This window comes from Hyperolius riggenbachi, chromosome 1, assembly GCF_040937935.1.
Source record: "Hyperolius riggenbachi isolate aHypRig1 chromosome 1, aHypRig1.pri, whole genome shotgun sequence".
NCBI classification, from domain to species: Eukaryota; Metazoa; Chordata; class Amphibia; order Anura; family Hyperoliidae; genus Hyperolius; species Hyperolius riggenbachi.
The window spans coordinates 419,730,596-419,747,363 of record NC_090646.1 but is presented as its reverse complement, the minus strand read 5'-3'; the positions used below and the strand labels follow the sequence as shown (position 1 = coordinate 419,747,363).

General features: G+C 41.7%; 1 protein-coding gene across 1 annotated transcript in view; it reads left to right on the top strand.

Annotated features, from left to right (window-relative positions):
• The window catches only part of TRPM6 (transient receptor potential cation channel subfamily M member 6), a 194,711-nt gene that overhangs the window by 50,227 nt on the left and 127,716 nt on the right, over positions 1 to 16,768 (top strand). The window contains exons 15-19 of the mRNA XM_068242291.1: positions 841 to 1,069; positions 2,215 to 2,370; positions 4,236 to 4,373; positions 9,540 to 9,668; positions 14,170 to 14,421. Of these exons, the coding sequence (XP_068098392.1) occupies positions 841 to 1,069; positions 2,215 to 2,370; positions 4,236 to 4,373; positions 9,540 to 9,668; positions 14,170 to 14,421 (904 nt within the window). The remainder of the gene's footprint in view (positions 1 to 840; positions 1,070 to 2,214; positions 2,371 to 4,235; positions 4,374 to 9,539; positions 9,669 to 14,169; positions 14,422 to 16,768) is intronic.

The window sequence follows — 16,768 nt, the reverse complement described above, 5'->3', positions numbered from 1 at the left end:
GCACCTGTGCGCCCCGAGCCACGCGTCTCTTTTTCCGCATTCCAGCCGGCAATAGCGTCCTGTGCTATTAGCAAGGCTACATAGGGCTGGCAGAAGCCACAGGTAGGTGAAACACTTTGTTTTATACCAATTTTCAGTTCTGCTTTAAAGTGGGGCTTCAGACAAAGGTTTTTGTTTTATTTTGTTTGTTTTGAAAGTGTGAGAATGTTTCAAATGTTTCGTTGTTTCCAAACTTCTTTTGGTTTTTAATGCTGTAGCTATTTGTTTTTATATCAATGGTTAGAAGTAAGAAATACTGTAGAAAGGTTTGAACATTCTTCCAAAAACGCAAACAAATGTTTGGTGCTCAACTTAGCCTTCTTCTCCTGCATGTATATCCTGACACAGCCTGTGCTCCAACAAAAGTGTTAGTATAGAAGTGAAATTTGTCTTTTGCTTAGAAGTAAGCAGCCTCTCCAGTGCATCTGTACACATTGCTAGGATTACTCGCAAACATGATTTCAGCTTGCTTACCTTGTTTTTGCTTACAAAGACATAGCAATTCAACACTGAGTGTAGGTGTGGAAAATATGTTTATGTTCTGCGTTGCTAACTATGTATGTGAAAAGGTGGACATACATGGGCAGTCTGTACTGTTATCGGAGTACAGATTTCTGGCTCTAGTTTGTGGTTATGGTGCTGTTTAGAAATTCTTAGCTGGCTACAAATTGTAACGGGTCAATTTTAATGACCTCAAATTACAAAAAGATGTGGGATGCCAAAAAGATAAGATCACTGATGTGGGTTTATAGCATTTTTTTTGTAAAAGTTGAACTTTAATGACTTGTGTACTTTCCTTAGAGAATTTGGCCAGCTGGCCCTGGACCTTCTGGAGAATGCCTTTAAACGGAATGAGCAAATGGCCATGAAGCTTCTGACATATGAGTTAAAAAACTGGAGCAACTCCACATGCCTGAAACTGTCCGTGTCATCAGCTCTGCGATCCTTCGTGTCTCACACTTGCACACAGATGCTGCTCACTGATATGTGGATGGGCTGTTTGAAAATGAGGAAAAACTCCTGGCTCAAGGTGACTTTACTGTTTAGTGAGATATCTGGACAATTTTGTGTATGAGTGTTATATCAGAAGACATTTTATTACTATATCATTTAGCCAACTCTTTGTTCCATCAAGCTAGTTGATCACAAATGTTGTTTTTTGTAAAGCAATCTACAATCGTATACATGACCATGACATGAATTGTAGTGCTGATATATGGTGAATGTTTGGTACAATGAACATGTTCTGGAGCAGTACATGGGCTTTATACATTTCCTTTAGAATATTCAGAAATATACCTGGTGAGTGGTGAGGTAAAGTAAGCTTTATGCAGACGTGCATTTCTAATGTACTGTATAAAACAACACATTCAATCTTGTTATTCAGAGATTGTAATATGTAGATGGGATTAGCTGTATTTAACTAGACTTTTATGTCAGACTTTCCTCATTATAGGAAGTAAATTTGTGTCTGCCTGGGATTTACCAGTCTGTGGCTTGAGCTTTCTCTGCTTGTATTAAAAAGTAAAACAAGTATTTTAGGTGAGCAGACAGATGCAGAGGAGCCCCCTGATAGGCACTGCTCCCCCCCCCTACCTTACAGCTGTTTCACAGGAGATACCCGCATCATCAGAGGTATGAGTGTAGGGTGCAGGGAAGCCCGTATCAGTGTGATCCACCACGTTTTATTTCATGCCACTGTGGCGTAATTTGGCACACCTTCCCATCTTGCCAATTTACGCAAGATTCTGTGGCATAATAGTTAGTAGTATGGAAATAAGGCATGTTTTGCACTTTTTTTTAGCAGTTTATCCCCAACAGTTAGGTTGTCATGTTAATTTGAACCTTCTGAGTTAGGTGAGGTTTAGGTCAAGTTATTTACATCAAGTAGCGTATTACTTTTTTGGGCTTAAACTCTACTTGATAGACCAGAGAGAAACCATTTCGGAACCTGTGAGCCTGGCTTTTTCCCTGACTTATCTAGATTTCTCCTTCACCGTGAGCGCTGGTATTGTAATTCAGGCTTTTTGAGCACCCAGCCCTGCATCTAGTGCCAGCATCTTCTGTGTATTTACTGTATAACTCTCCTTGATGTTGAAAGTGATGTGCCCAAAATATCCATGCAGATTATATTTCAATCAATCTTCTAACTGCTCTTTAAATCTTCTTCTACAGGTTATTTTGGGGATTTTGCTGCCACCATTTATCTTGATATTGGAGTTTAAAACCAAGGCAGAGATGTCTCATGTGCCTCAGTCTCAAGACTTCCATCAGTTTGTTAAGTTTTATGCAGATGTCCCTGCTCCAAACACAAGGCTGGAGGAGGGAACTGTAAGTATGACCTTCCATCATCACTAACACTCTTTTAATTAGGAACAGTAAAGTATGTGTTTGAGTGTTGTGTGCGGTTGTGTGCGCGTGGTGTGTTAGGTATGTATAACCATTCCTATTTTATTTTACACCTATCAGTCTAATACAATATGCTATTGTTGTGTTATGACATTGTCAGAGAGACATAACAAAAGTTAATAAATCCTTACAGGGAAGGTTCAGGCTTGGTCCATGGAAACACAACTTTTATTTTTAAATGTGTTTTATGTGCACATCATTCACAGTCAGCTGATTGTAAGCAAAGGAATTGCACGCGGTATATAATCTTATGCTGTATGCAGCAAGTTATTTCTGAAAGCAGGAACCACACTTTAATGTGAATCAGCCCATTGATTAACATGGCCTGTGACATCTGGTGTGATTCTGTATGCACATGGTGTGTACTGTATTGCTCTGTAACTTTTGCTATATACTGTATAAAATGCAGGATGATGCCATCTAGTGGATGTTTAAATAAAGCCATGGTTCTTGTTAGATGACTGCTGTGAATATTTTTTTCCATTAAGATTATTTGACCGCTTATCCGCAGTGTTTAAAGCGCAGCAGTCACAGAGTGGCTTACAGCAGAATGTACGGTATATGAACCCACAGCCTTAGTGCCACATGGGTGGGAGAATATCTTGGTTTCCCATTCCAACAGCATTACATTTTAAATTTAACTTTCATGTAAAAAAAAGAAAAAAGAAAACTGTGTTCACAGTTGGAGGTTGAGTCACATTATCAGGTTGATTCACATTACCTCTCCTTGCTTATTTCTCACCTCATCTATAAAATAACCTAGCACTTTCCAATCAAAAGCAAACTGTTCTTGATTGGTTTAACATTAGCACTTCAGCATTACTTCTTTCACTTTACTTATAGTTATTTACTAGTTTTTGTGTATTACTGTAAGTGCTTTAACAATTAGATATGGAGAGATAATTTGTGAGCAAAGTTTTGTGAATAAACCCCATTTTAGATTTAAAAATTGTATTGAAGTGAAATGGAAAACATCAATAGCAGTACATTTCCCATGCAGGGGAGTCAAATAGTGATATATCAAAGTAAGTAAAAACGACTAACATAAGAAACAATAAGAAACGGATTTGCATGATTTTCAATCAATTATGTAGGAATAATAACACCGGAGAATATCACCAGAAGAAGTAGTAGTCTGAGTGTGAAAATTAAAAGGTATGGAGGGCATAGTTAAGACTATTCTTCTCCAGCCGCAGTATCCAATAATCCCAGGTGTTGTAAAATCCCCCATGTAGTCCTAAAGTTTTGCGGTCAAATGTTCTGCCAGCATGGTACCTGTTAAAAAGTCAAAGATGAAGATGCTGGAAATACAGCGAGGACACATTTCCCATTACAGACTACATGTTGAACGGATCTATGGATAGGATATTTTGCCTTCTTGGGATTATCCCCCAATAGAAATATACAAGCATTGAATGTAATGTTGAATGTTATGGCAATCAACCCCATTTTAATTAAGAAATACAGCTAATTTTGTTTGTAAATTTTTAAGCATATGTCATTAAAATTCACCTCCTTTGGGCAGGAACCTTACAGGGATTAATAATTAATAGGTTGTCTTCTTTAGTGTTTGTGTTGCACACTTATAACAAACTTGCTACAAGTCAGAACACTTGATCTGCATATTGATCTTGGATCTGCGGAAGTATTGACAGGCAAATTATTAATACAACATTCAGGCAATTAGTAGTCTTTTTTTTTTTTTTATTGAATAAAGATGACAGCCTCCATATGCCTATTTCTGCGAATACAAAGTAAACCATTTATTTTCCCTTTTTCCTTATCAGCAAAACAATGAAGTAGTAGAATGTTCTATTGAGGCAACTGAAGATAATAAGATTACAAAAACACGAGGTAACCTTCCTATGAACAGGAAAGTCTGTGAGTTCTATCGCACACCAATTGTCAAGTTCTGGTCCCACACTGTAAGTTCAATTATTGAAATATGACTGTTAAAAATGTTACACAGAAAAAGTTTATGGTTATTATCAGTTACATTTTTTAAAGATCTGTAGCGGTTTTACATTATTTGACTGTTGGTTTGAATATTGTTGCAGAAAATAAGGAATAGGCAATGCTGTGGATAGTTGTAAGAAGGTAGCTTAAAGGAGTTCTTTCGCGAAAAAAGTAGGCAGTTAAAAAATGTGACAGATGACAGGTTTTGGGCCAGTCCATCTTTTATGGTGGCCACTAATGATCCAATCTTTTTCATCCAATCTTACCAAATCTATGTAGTATAAGGGTAAACTAAGTGAATATACTGAATGGATACCTCAGGCAGTTACCTTATATTACATATAAATGGTAAGATTGGATGAAAAAGATTGGATCATTAGTGGTCACCCTAAGGGGGATTCTCAGGGCTTTCTTTGTTTTCAACAGCATTTTCTGAACAACAGTTGCAAAATTTAACTGACATAATAGTGTGCAAGTGATTAGGGAGGCCGGCTAGTATCTTGCTATTTTGGCAGTTAAACTGTTGTTCAGGAAATGCTGTCTACTTTTTTTGCGAAAGAACCCCTTTAACCACAGGGGTACTACTTGAGTCTAAAGAATCCCAGGCACCCAAAACAAGTGTAAATATATCTGTGACATAACGTTTTCTCCTAGGAGCTCATTTTTTATCTTCTGTTTAAAAAAGTTTTCATCACTCTGCAACTGAAAAAGTACCACAAAGTTCTGTAAAATTATTTTGAGTATTTTCTCGCTTGTTGGTGACTTAACCAGTTCGCATTCAGTCGTTTTTCACTTTATGCATCCGAGCTATGTTCACCTCCCATTCATTAGCCTATAACTTTATTACTACTTATCACAATGAACTGATCTATATCTTCTTTTTTCCGCCACTAATTAGGCTTTCTTTGGGGGTACATTTTACTAAGAGCCACTTTACTGTAAATGCATTTTAAAAGGAAGAATAAGAAAAAAAACGGAAAAAAATCATTATTTCTCACTTTTCGGCAATTATAGTTTTAAAATAATACATGCCTCCATAATTAAAACTCACGTATTGTATATGCCCATTTGTCCCGGTTATTACATAGTTTAAATTATGTCCCTATCATAATGTATGGCGACAATATTTTATTTGGAAATAAAATGCATTTTTTCCGTTTTGCATTCACCACTGTTTACAAGCTTATAATAAAAAAAAAAAAATTTGAAATATTTCATCTTTACATAGATATTTAAAAAGTTTAGACCCTTAGGTAAATATTTGTGTTTTTTTTTTTTTTATTGTAATGTTTTTTTTTTTTTAAATTAAACATTTTATGTGAGTATATTTGGGAGGGTGGGATTTAAATTGTATTTTTTTTTTTGTAAATATGTGTATTTTTATTTTCATTTAACATTTAGTTGTAGTTTACTTTTTGGCCACAAGATGGCAGCCATGAGTTTGTTTAAGCGTAACACGTACGCTTAGAGCGACGTAGGGGAACCAAGGAAGCAGAAAAAACATAGCTTCCGAGAGAAGCTGTCGCTTTTTCTGCGGGGGAGAGGAATCGGTGATCGGGCACCGTTGCCCGATTCACTGATTCGCTAGCTAACAAACCGTGGGCCGGGAGCGCGCGTGTACGTGCGCATTCGGCCACGGGAGCGCACAGGAGTGCACATGGCTTCCTGGACGTGAGTTTCACGTCCAGGAATGTCAAATAGTTAAAAGGCATTTTATTGATAAGATGTGAAAATATCACTTAGGATAATTAACCTTTTGCCGACCGCATGCTTATACCGTGCGTCGGCAAAGTGGCAGCTGCAGGACCAGCGACGCAGTACTGCGTCGCCAGCTGCAGGCTGATTAATCAGGAAGCAGCCGCTCGCGCGAGCGGCTGCTTCCTGTCAAATCACGGCGGGGGGCTCCGTGAATAGCCTGCGGGCCGCCGATGGTGGCTCGCAGGCTAAATGTAAACACAAGCGGAAATAATCCGCTTTGTTTACATTTGTACGGCGCTGCTGCCGTAAGGCAGATCGGCGATCCCCGGCCAATCAGCGGCCGGGGATCGCCGCCATGTGACAGGGGACGTCCTGTCACTGGCTGCACAGGACGGATAGCGTCCTGTGCAGCCCAGATCACCAGGGAGGGGACAGGTAGGAGAGGGAGGGGGGAATTTCGCCGCGGAGGGGGGCTTTGAGGTGCCCCCCCCCGCCAGCCACACGCAGGCAGAAGAGATCAGACCCCCCCTGCACATCATCCCCATAGGGGGGAAAAAAGGGGGGCAATCTGATCTCTCTGCCTGCACCCTGATCTGTGCTGGGGGCTGTAGAGCCCACCCAGCACAGATCACTAATAACCACGCTGGTCCTTAAGGGGGGGTAAAGGGTGGGTCATCAAGTGGTTAAATGGGGTCCAATTTGCTCTGTCTCTGGTTGACTCCAGAAAGTACATGTGATCGATATTATGCTTGCCATTTCATTGTAAAACTCTCAGGGGTAATTGCATAAACATTGAACTGACATGTGACAAGATGGGAGGAATATGTGTATGTACAGTCCCAAGACTAAATGTGTGTTCCTTTCCTTTGTTCTTTTAAAAGGCTCAGACTTTATTTAAGGTTGGTATACACCATGCAATTTTTACTTTAGATTATATTTCCCAAGTTCAAAATTAATCTCTTTCTCGATAGAAATGCTGGAGGTTTTTGATCAACATACTGGCTATAATTACGTGTGTATGTCCTTTCCCCAGTCCCCAGGGAAAGCTATAATAAGATAGGAAACAATTAGATCATCGAGGCAAGCTATAAGAAAGCGGGCACTATAAAAAAAACCAAAATATTGTTTAGCCACCCTCTATAACTACACCCACTTTTGAGACCGCACCCTGCATGTCTGAGCTAGCTTGAGTATCACTTTTGATAAGGTCTGTGTTTTTTTGATATGCACTTTATACTACAACCCTGATGAAGCTCCAATTAATGGGGCAAGACTTGTTCTGTTTTTGTAAATATTTGTATAGCACAAGCACTTTATATTTCTGTACTACTGTATTCAGAATTATTGGGGTTGGGAGGAAGAGATAGCTATCACTAGAGCTTAGTTGTTTGGTATTGCTTCACAAGATTCTGACACGGATAGGCATTATCTCTGGGGGCCTTTGTATGCTCTTAACCAGCCGGGCGGTATGGACGAGCTCAGCTCGTCCATCACCGCCGGAGGCTGCCGCTCAGGCCCTGCTGGGCCGATTTTCATCAAATAAAGAGCAGCACACGCAGCCGGCACTTTGCCAGCCGCGTGTGCTGCCCGATCGCCGCCGCTCTGCGGCGATCCGCCTCGAGCAGCGGCGAAAGAGGGTCCCCCCAGCCGCCTGAGCCCAGCGTAGCCGGAACAAAAAGTTCCGGCCAGCGCTAAGGGCTGGATCGGAGGCGGCTGACGTCAGGACGTCGGCTGACGTCCATGACGTCACTCCGCTCGTCGCTATGGCGACGATGTAAGCAAAACAAGGAAGGCCGCTCATTGCGGCCTTCCTTGTTTATTCTGGGCGCCGGAGGCGATCGGAAGAACACCTCCGGAGCACCCTCTAGTGGGCTTTCATGCAGCCAACTTTCAGTTGGCTGCATGAAATAGTTTTTTTTTTATTTAAAAAAAACCCTCCCGCAGCCGCCCTGGCGATCTTAATAGAACGCCAGGGTGGTTAAGGTAATCACATTTCTTAGAAGATAGATCACTTTCATCGCATCTGCTATAGATCGATGCCCCAACATAGCCACTTTATTGTAATGTCGATCAAAATTTGGTTGAAATGAATTGAAGCTATCTATCGCACTGGACAGAAAGTTTTGGGTGCAGCGGTAATGGCGGTACATTGACATCCAACTGATGAGGCCCCCGGGTCTCCCACCATCTAATAGTAATCCCCTGGGGCCCTGGCAAAGTGTTCGCAGTGAAGCTCGTTCACCAGTCTGCAGGCATCCTATGTCCTTTCAACTCCATTCCCATTGGCTACCTGTTCTCTGCAACCCTGTGGCATTTTTACGCAACTTTGTACATGCCATCAGGTCACAGAGAACAGGTACACCAGTGGAATAACACAGTAGGGAGCGTGCCAGAGGACAGGTGGGTGCACTCCTCAGTGAGCACCCTGCAGGGGCCCCAGGGGGATCACTATTAGACCTGGGGGACCCATCAGCCGGCTCCTCTGCAGCGATGCCATAGAATTTTTTTAATAGATTTCAAGATGAAATCGAAATTTAATATCTATTCGCAGTGTGAAGCAGAAGTAGATCCCTCTTTGAGCAGATTTCTTCTTACTCTATCTGTAGGCTAGTGACACATCCTGTTGCTATGAAGGGAGGTGAAGGGGCGCATCTGAGGTTATTGTGGTTATATACAGTACATGCTAGACTCTCAACAGAAGCTGCCCCGAATGCCTGCCTGAGCCCTGAGAAGTAGTTAACATATGGACAAAGTTTTAGCTTAAGGAATCTGTAGGTGATCTTGCTTAAGGTGGACACACACGATCCAATAAAATGATCCGATTTTACAACAATTCGAATAAAAATGATCGGATCTCCCGAAAAATTTGAAAGCTTTTTTTTAATTCGACTGAAAAATCCGATCGGATTTCCCGTTTTCTTCGTTTTTTATCGATTTGGAATGCCAGATATTTTTCTTCAATCTTTCTAAAGATTGTATGGTGTGTGTGGTAGATTGCCAATTTATTAATATACACACCCTAGCCATTTTCTCAGAGTTTCTAATCATTTTTATCATAATTGGGGAAAAAAATTTGTGGTAAATTGGTCATATTTTTGAAATGTTACAATCAGTCAGAAAAATGTATTGCAATTCTTAAATTGAATGGATATTTAAAAAATTGTATGGTGTGTGTGGCCACCTTTAGATAATTTAGTTCGATTATTCCGTAAGATCGAATATACAGATTTTTCCAGCATGTCCGATCTGATTTTTCTCGAAAAGGCGGGATAATCGTTCGAATTTTTTGATAAAAAAAAAAATATTTTCAACTTTCATTCGATCATTTAGATCGAATAAACGGGATAATCGAAACGTTTTTATTGTACCATGTATAGCCACCATTAAAGTCATATTTTTATCTGTCTGTGATGAGTTTGGGCTTGTTTTTTTTTCAGATGGCATACCTAGTTTTCCTCATGCTTTTTACATATGTAGTACTGGTGAAGATGGAGCCGGTACCCAGTACCCAGGAGTGGCTGGTCATTTCTTACATGTTTACGAACGCTATTGAGAAAGTCAGAGAGGTACAGTTTTCTGAAATACGTAGCCTTTTAATTACATATAATACGATTCATTTTTTTTTTATTCATGAAAAGAGAAGTTACAAATTCCAGGTAAAACCAAAACCATGTATCTGCCAACAACACAGGAAAAGATGATTTCCAAGCCATCTATCAATGTATGCCTTTAGCTGGAATAACATATACTGGATAAACCATATGTATAGTATTTTATATGGTACATTTTACCTTATTAGAATTAAGTGACCTCTCAGTTCTGCATAATCACTGGCACATTATTGTAGGGAGGATTATTACCCGTCAGTGTAAAGGTATATCTTTTGTTATACTTTTAAAGTGTTCGGTGCTCACTACACATGGAGCTTTTGAAGTAAGGGCCTGCATCGGGTCAGGTACCCGTGGCTTCAGATGTCCCCCTGGGTCCCTCCTTGTGGGCATCGATGCAGAATCATTATACACGTCGATTCCACACAAGGAGGGGCTCAGGGCAGCAGACTTTTACTTGAATGAAGCATATCCAACTGCTAATGACCACAATGAGATGATCATACGGAGCTTTAGTATGGTCCTGAAGTTGAACTGCTTTAAGTTCTCGGGACGGTACTACAGACAGATAAGAGGGACTTCGATGGGGGCGGCGTGTGCCCCGGCATATGCATGTTTGCACTTGGGCCTCTGGGAAAGACAGGATGTCTACCAGAGGCCCCAGTTCGGGGCACACGTCGCCCTCTGGCTGAGATTTATAGATGATGTGCTGGCGGTATGGATGGGATCACGTGAGGAATTGGACCAATTTATTAATGAGTTGAACGATAATCAACGAAATATACGTCTCACATACACAATAAGTGAGACAGAAATATTGTTTCTGGACTTAAAGTTAGCTGTAAAGGAAACAGAGATAGTGACCTCAACATTTCGAAAACCTACAGCAGGAAATGGCCTGCTCCACGCTGCCAGCCACCATCCTCCAGCTCTATTAAAGTCTATACCATATAGTCAGTTTCTGCGAGCTCGTAGAAACTGCTCGACTGATGAACATTTCAAAGTAGAGTCGAGGGAAATGTATATTAGATTCCGTGAGAGAGGCTACTCGCACAGGTTGCTGCGAGCAGCCCTAAAAAAGGCATGGGGAAACAGACGTGTCGGTCTCCTCACATCTAGGACAAGAAAATCAGAAAAGAGAATGGAACAAAATAAATTTCTGAGAGTTATGCACTGTTATGCACTGGAATGATCTAAATGACCTGTTGGCAAAACACTGGGGGATACTATGCGCAAGCCCTGAAATTAAAGCCATAGTAGGCCCAAAACCATTGCTAACCTCAAAAAGAGCCCCAAACCTACGTGATAAATTAGTGCGGAGCGAGTATCAGCCGTCTGCACAGGGGTGTAGCTGGCTGCGGAGCAGTGCAGGTAGGGGTATGTATAGGTGTGGAAGTGCAAAATGTGCCCCCTGGTAGATAAAACAAAAACCTTCAGTGATAGTGAAGGTAAGAAAAGCTTCAAAATAAACAGATTTATGAATTGTAATACAGAGAGTCATTTACGTGATCGAATGTCCATGCAATAAAATTTATGTGTGGAAAGCAAAACGTGATCTAAAATCGAGAAAATTGGAGCATTGTATAGAGATCGAAGATGGAGATCTTGTAACCCCACTTTATGAACACTATAGGGAAGTACATAATACATCCTTGAAAGGAACAAAAGTGAAGGTCATATACAGACTAAATCTGTCTGAGCGAAGGGGTGATTTCGAGGACATCCTGCTGGGCAAAGAAACCATGTGGATATATCGTTTGAACACACTGGTGCCTGCTGGATTTAATACGGAATTCGATCTCGCCCCTTTCCTTAGACAGATGACATATAACAGATGAAGATTGCATACTGCATTGGGGGTATGACTGACAGCGGGGGTTGTACTTTAGAAAATTAGGCAGTATGGACTACAATTATCTGTACCTGCAAAGGGGGATTAAATAAAAGAATATGAGCTGTACTCCATGAAACAAAAGATAAAAAGTTGAAAAAATGCTAATAATCTATATGAACAAAGGCTGCAGTAAGATGTATCTGGAAAGAGTCTGGAGAAATAGGATATAACTAGTATCAAGCAAATGTAAATGAAAATACAGAAATAATACCAAGAGTGAACACTAGATGGCAATGGTGAACCAAAAAAATCTTAGAGCTGCTCAGCCTATTTAACTGGGGCTAACACGGACACAAGCCACGCCCTGATGAAACGTCTCATGACGTGAAACGCGTAGGTGGGAGGAGCCACCGGCCGGCCATGCGATCCTGCTCCCTGGGATGCCGGAGTTAGCGTGCGGACTTTGCTGCAGTAAAGTGTGAGGCTTGGATCCTGGCAGAGTGTGCGGGCAGACGCCGGAGCAGTCGGAGCACGGCGGTCTGTATGCACTGAAAGGAATCTCTTCCTCTCGTCTTGTATGCCACATACAGGGTGGACTACAAATACAAGCCAGACCACGCTTAACTAGCAATGAAGAATGCTGCTTATATCTTTGCAGCCTGTTTATTCGCTTGGCTACTAACTGCATGCTAATCAGGCATATTTGCCACATAAGTGGACAGTGTGGCAATACGCAATCCATGGAAACAGGGAGATTAATCCAAAAGCGTATATAATCATTGAGCCTATTGTGATACTAAGGATATGGATTAATGACCCCGGTGGCAACCTCAGGTTTTTAATAGTGTGAATGTTATTGATTTTAGGAATTATTTGAATGCTGGTTACTCGGGTGTGTGATAGCACACGTGTCCCAAATTCTTGTGCAATAAAAATAGTGTTTTGGACAAAAATGGATGTGGCGCTTTATACCTCAAAAACCTTTTTCTTCAGGTACCCGTGGGTTACCTGAATTGCAGGTGGGGTTTGGGTTCCCATTTTGATTCTAATCGGGTTGCGGGTAGTGGCCTGCGGGTGCAGATTGGGTCGCGGATAGTGAAAGCAAGCAAGCATGAGATAGTTTAGTCATATTTTAGTCAAAAGTAAAAAAAAAAAGATCTTAAGCACATCTTTGGCTTTGGTTTGTGTATAAAAATAGGTTTCACTTACTTTACAGCCTTCCAGTGAGACTACCAATGTATATTTTAAAATAAAATGGAAAAAGCAGCTCGAGTTGTGCGTCTGGAGGCCCGAGGGTCGGGTGCGGGTACCAGATTCACCAGAAATCAATTTGCAAGTCGGCTGCGGGTTGGGTGTGGGTCTGAAAAATTAGACCCACGCAGGCCTCTACTTTGAAGCATTTGAAGCTTGCCAAGTAGACAGACAGCCTCCTGCTATTCAGTAAAACAACATATAGCACTAAAGAAACGTGCAAAAAAAAAGCATTTATAGTTACATAGTTATTTTGGTTGAAAAAAGACATACGTCCATCGAGTCCAACCAGGTTTATGTCAGGCTGAACTGCATGATCATACTACCTGCAGGCAGCTGCTAATATAGAAATCATATAGCATCAATAGAGTAGGTGAGGCACCAATCCACTTTGCTCAGGAGTGTTTTATTTTGCAACCATCACCAGCACAGACAGACATGAGAGCATAAGCATGGGGGTGGCGGCTACTTCTGCTTCCTCAGACCATATACACGACAGTCTGTGCTGGTGATGGTTGCAAAATAAAACACTCCTGAGCAAAGTGGATTGATGCCTCACCTACTCTATTGATGGTATTGGACTTTGTCTTTTCACGAGTGCACACCACAGGAGCTGCAATATCACACCTGAGGTCCTGCAGCGCATCTTACTCTCATGTAATTAAGCGTGCCAAGGACTTGAAACTTCAGTGCTGGCAGCTTCGGATGGACTTCGGATGGACTACCAACTGCAGCATAACCCCTAAACACTGCAAAGCATAATGTTCCTATTTTATCTGACAAATGGCCTTGATGCACTAAACTGAATAAAGACAAGGAAAGCCTTATTTCAGCTTTGTTTATGTAAAACCGTTATATCATGGGATTCTTTTGTAAATGTTTGCTGTCAACCAATGAATGTGTTAATGTGTGAATGTGTTCCACACAATTTTTGAAATTTAATGTCATCGCAAAGTATCCTTCCATTTCAACTTGCACCAAACTATGAACTCTAGTTCATAGTTTAGTGCAAGTTGAAATGGAAGGATACTTTGCGATGACATTAAATTGCAAAAATTGTGTGGAACATATACATTTCCAGCAAAAAGAAATAATTTTGCATATTTTTGCATAGGGGACTATTAAACAAAGCATTGGTTAATTGTATGTTGCATTTGAGTTGCTTGCACAATGCTTTTCATATGTATTAAGATAATCCCGTGGTTTATGCTGGGGACAGGGATGCTGGCTGCCATCAATCCAAAGACAGTTATTTATACACCTTATAATTTGTGCCAAGTAAAACCTTTATAACAACTTATAGTTCAGCACTTTTATTCACTGAAATACTGTATGAAGTGCACTGTAGTTTTAATGTACTATTTTTCTTTTTAGGTTTTAATGTCTGAACCTGAAAAATTCAGTCAGAAGGTCAAAGTCTGGCTTAGTGAATACTGGAATCTGACTGACACTATAGGAATATTCTTTTTTGTGATTGGCTTCGCCTTGCGTTGGGCTGACCCACCTCTGCAAATAACGGGGAGGCTTATCTACTGTCTGGATATCATATTTTGGTACATACGACTTCTAGATTTCTTTGCAGCAAACCAACAGGCTGGACCTTACGTAACTATGATTGGGAAGATGGTAAGGGTTAAGTAACTGATAACTAGTATACATAGGTCATACAATTACACAACTATTGTAACACTCAGATACTTTACACTTCTCTGATATTGCCATTTGCCATGCAGGATACATTTATAAATGCTGGCATTTGTAATCGGGTACAAACTGTTATCAGAGCAGTTTGTGTAGACCTTTAACTAGGGCACTTGCTCGGCTACATCTTTAGAAATTAGGTACTGATGGGTTAACATTGCCGACTATAGCATATATAACTTAGTGTTTATGATCTGTAAAGTAAGCAGCCATGTATGCACACCAGGGACGTTTCTAACCTTTTTGTCACTCCAGGCAAGATGGCCTGTGTCGCACCCCCCTCCCCCTCAAAAAAACAAACAAACCAAAATCCACACTCCCACACACTAGGGAATATGAACCATGTGGTGTATAAGGTGGATGCATAATACTGGGAGTCCCTGGGATTCAAACAACCCGCCAATCCTGTCACATTTTGTGGCACAACCCCTTTCTTGCACTACCCCAGCTTAGTGTGTAAATTATTATTATTATTATTGATTTGTATAGAGCCAGCATCTTCCATGGCACTGTACAACAGCATGCAAGGTATAACAATGCAAAATAAACAATACAACAGCAGAGTATAGCGCAGCAGAAGCTGTGCTCTCACCTCTCTGCTGGAGTTCAGTGCTGTGCGTCCGCCTGTCCGCTCACCACTTGCCCTAGTGCCCAGCATTTCCCACTGCATGTAGCATGATTACACACTACATGAGGAGCGTGGGTGCCAGCACTAGAGTGAGCAGAAAACATACAAGGTGGTCACACCGGCACAGCATTGGACTCCAGAAGGTTAGAGCACAGCTTCTACTGTGATATACGCTGCCTTTTCACACTGGACTGGGGGAGCGCAGGAGGGAGACGGGAACAGATAGTGGGAATAAGGGGACAGAAAGGGACACAGTGGGACAGAGGGAGGGACAGAGGGATGCACACAGGGTGGATCAACCACAAGGCAACTTAGGTAGGTGCTTAGAGCCTGGAGAGAGTCTAGGGACCCAGTTTATGCTAGCCACCAACAAATCTTGCCCCAAAAAAGCTAGGTGGCATTCAAGGGTGGGCCCAAAGTCGTTGCTTGCCTAGGGCACTATTTCACCTTCATCCTTCCCTGGATTCACATGTGGCAGGGGTGGCACAGGGGGACTGAAGGTAGCACAAGTAGACAGAAGGAGGGACAAAAGGAAGCAAAAGGGGAGACAAAGGGTCACAGCACAGGGGGGCAGAAGGAGGCTTAAGGGAACAGAAGAAGGCACAAAAGGACCTGTGGGAGGCGTGGCTTCATTCAGGAAGCATGGCTTAGATGGCTTAGTTGGGGCAGGGCTTAGTTCAGGGGTAGGGCTTAATCATGGTGCCCCCCAGGACTAGTAGCACTAATGGCAGTGGTTTGGAATGCCTATGCCTAAAAATGCCCCAATGCAGACTTTTCAAACATGCTGACACAAATAACAATACATATATATATTATATATATATATATAATCTGTTTTACAACTAGAGTCCACAGGCTTTTGACTTCATCTATACATCAGCTTACTTCATCTTCACATCAGCTAATAGTTCCTATATGCACAGCACGCTGGGGAGCTCCGCTGTGTGCTATCTTTAGGTAATTTAGCTCAGAAAGATAGTGTACTAATACAGCTTTTAGCACACTATCATTCTGAGCTAAATTACCTCAAGACCTCACACAGCGCAGCTCCCCAGCGTGCTGTGCAGATAGGAACTATTAGCGGTGAGTGGAGGGGGCGTTCCTGAAGACAGGCAGGAAGTACTAACAATTCCTCCCAGCTCCTCATCGAGCACTGCATTACAGCTGAGCACAGCGGGGGACAGGGGGGGAGCTAAAAGAGGAGGATGGTGCTATGACTCCTATGTCACAGCACAGCAAATAAATAACGCATTAAAAACATTTTAATTAAAAAGTGAGGTCAGGGATACTTTTGAAGGGACACTTAAGTCAAACAAAAAAAATGAGTTTTACTCACCTGGGGCTTCCAATATCCCACTGCAGCTGTCCGGTGCCCTCACCAGCTCCCACCGATCGTCCTGGCCCCGCCGGCAGCAACTTCCTGTTTCGGTGACCAAAACCGGAAGTGGTTGCTGGCGGGGCCAGAAGGATCGGAGGGAGATGGCGAGGGCACCAGACAGCTGCAGGGGGCTATTGGAAGCCCTAGGTGAGTAAAACTCATTTTTTTTTTGTTTGACTTAAGTGTCCCTTTAAGTATCTAATTTTCGGGACCTATGGGTAGTAGTAGTAAATGTAAAATAGCCAAGAACTAACTATAGATTGAGG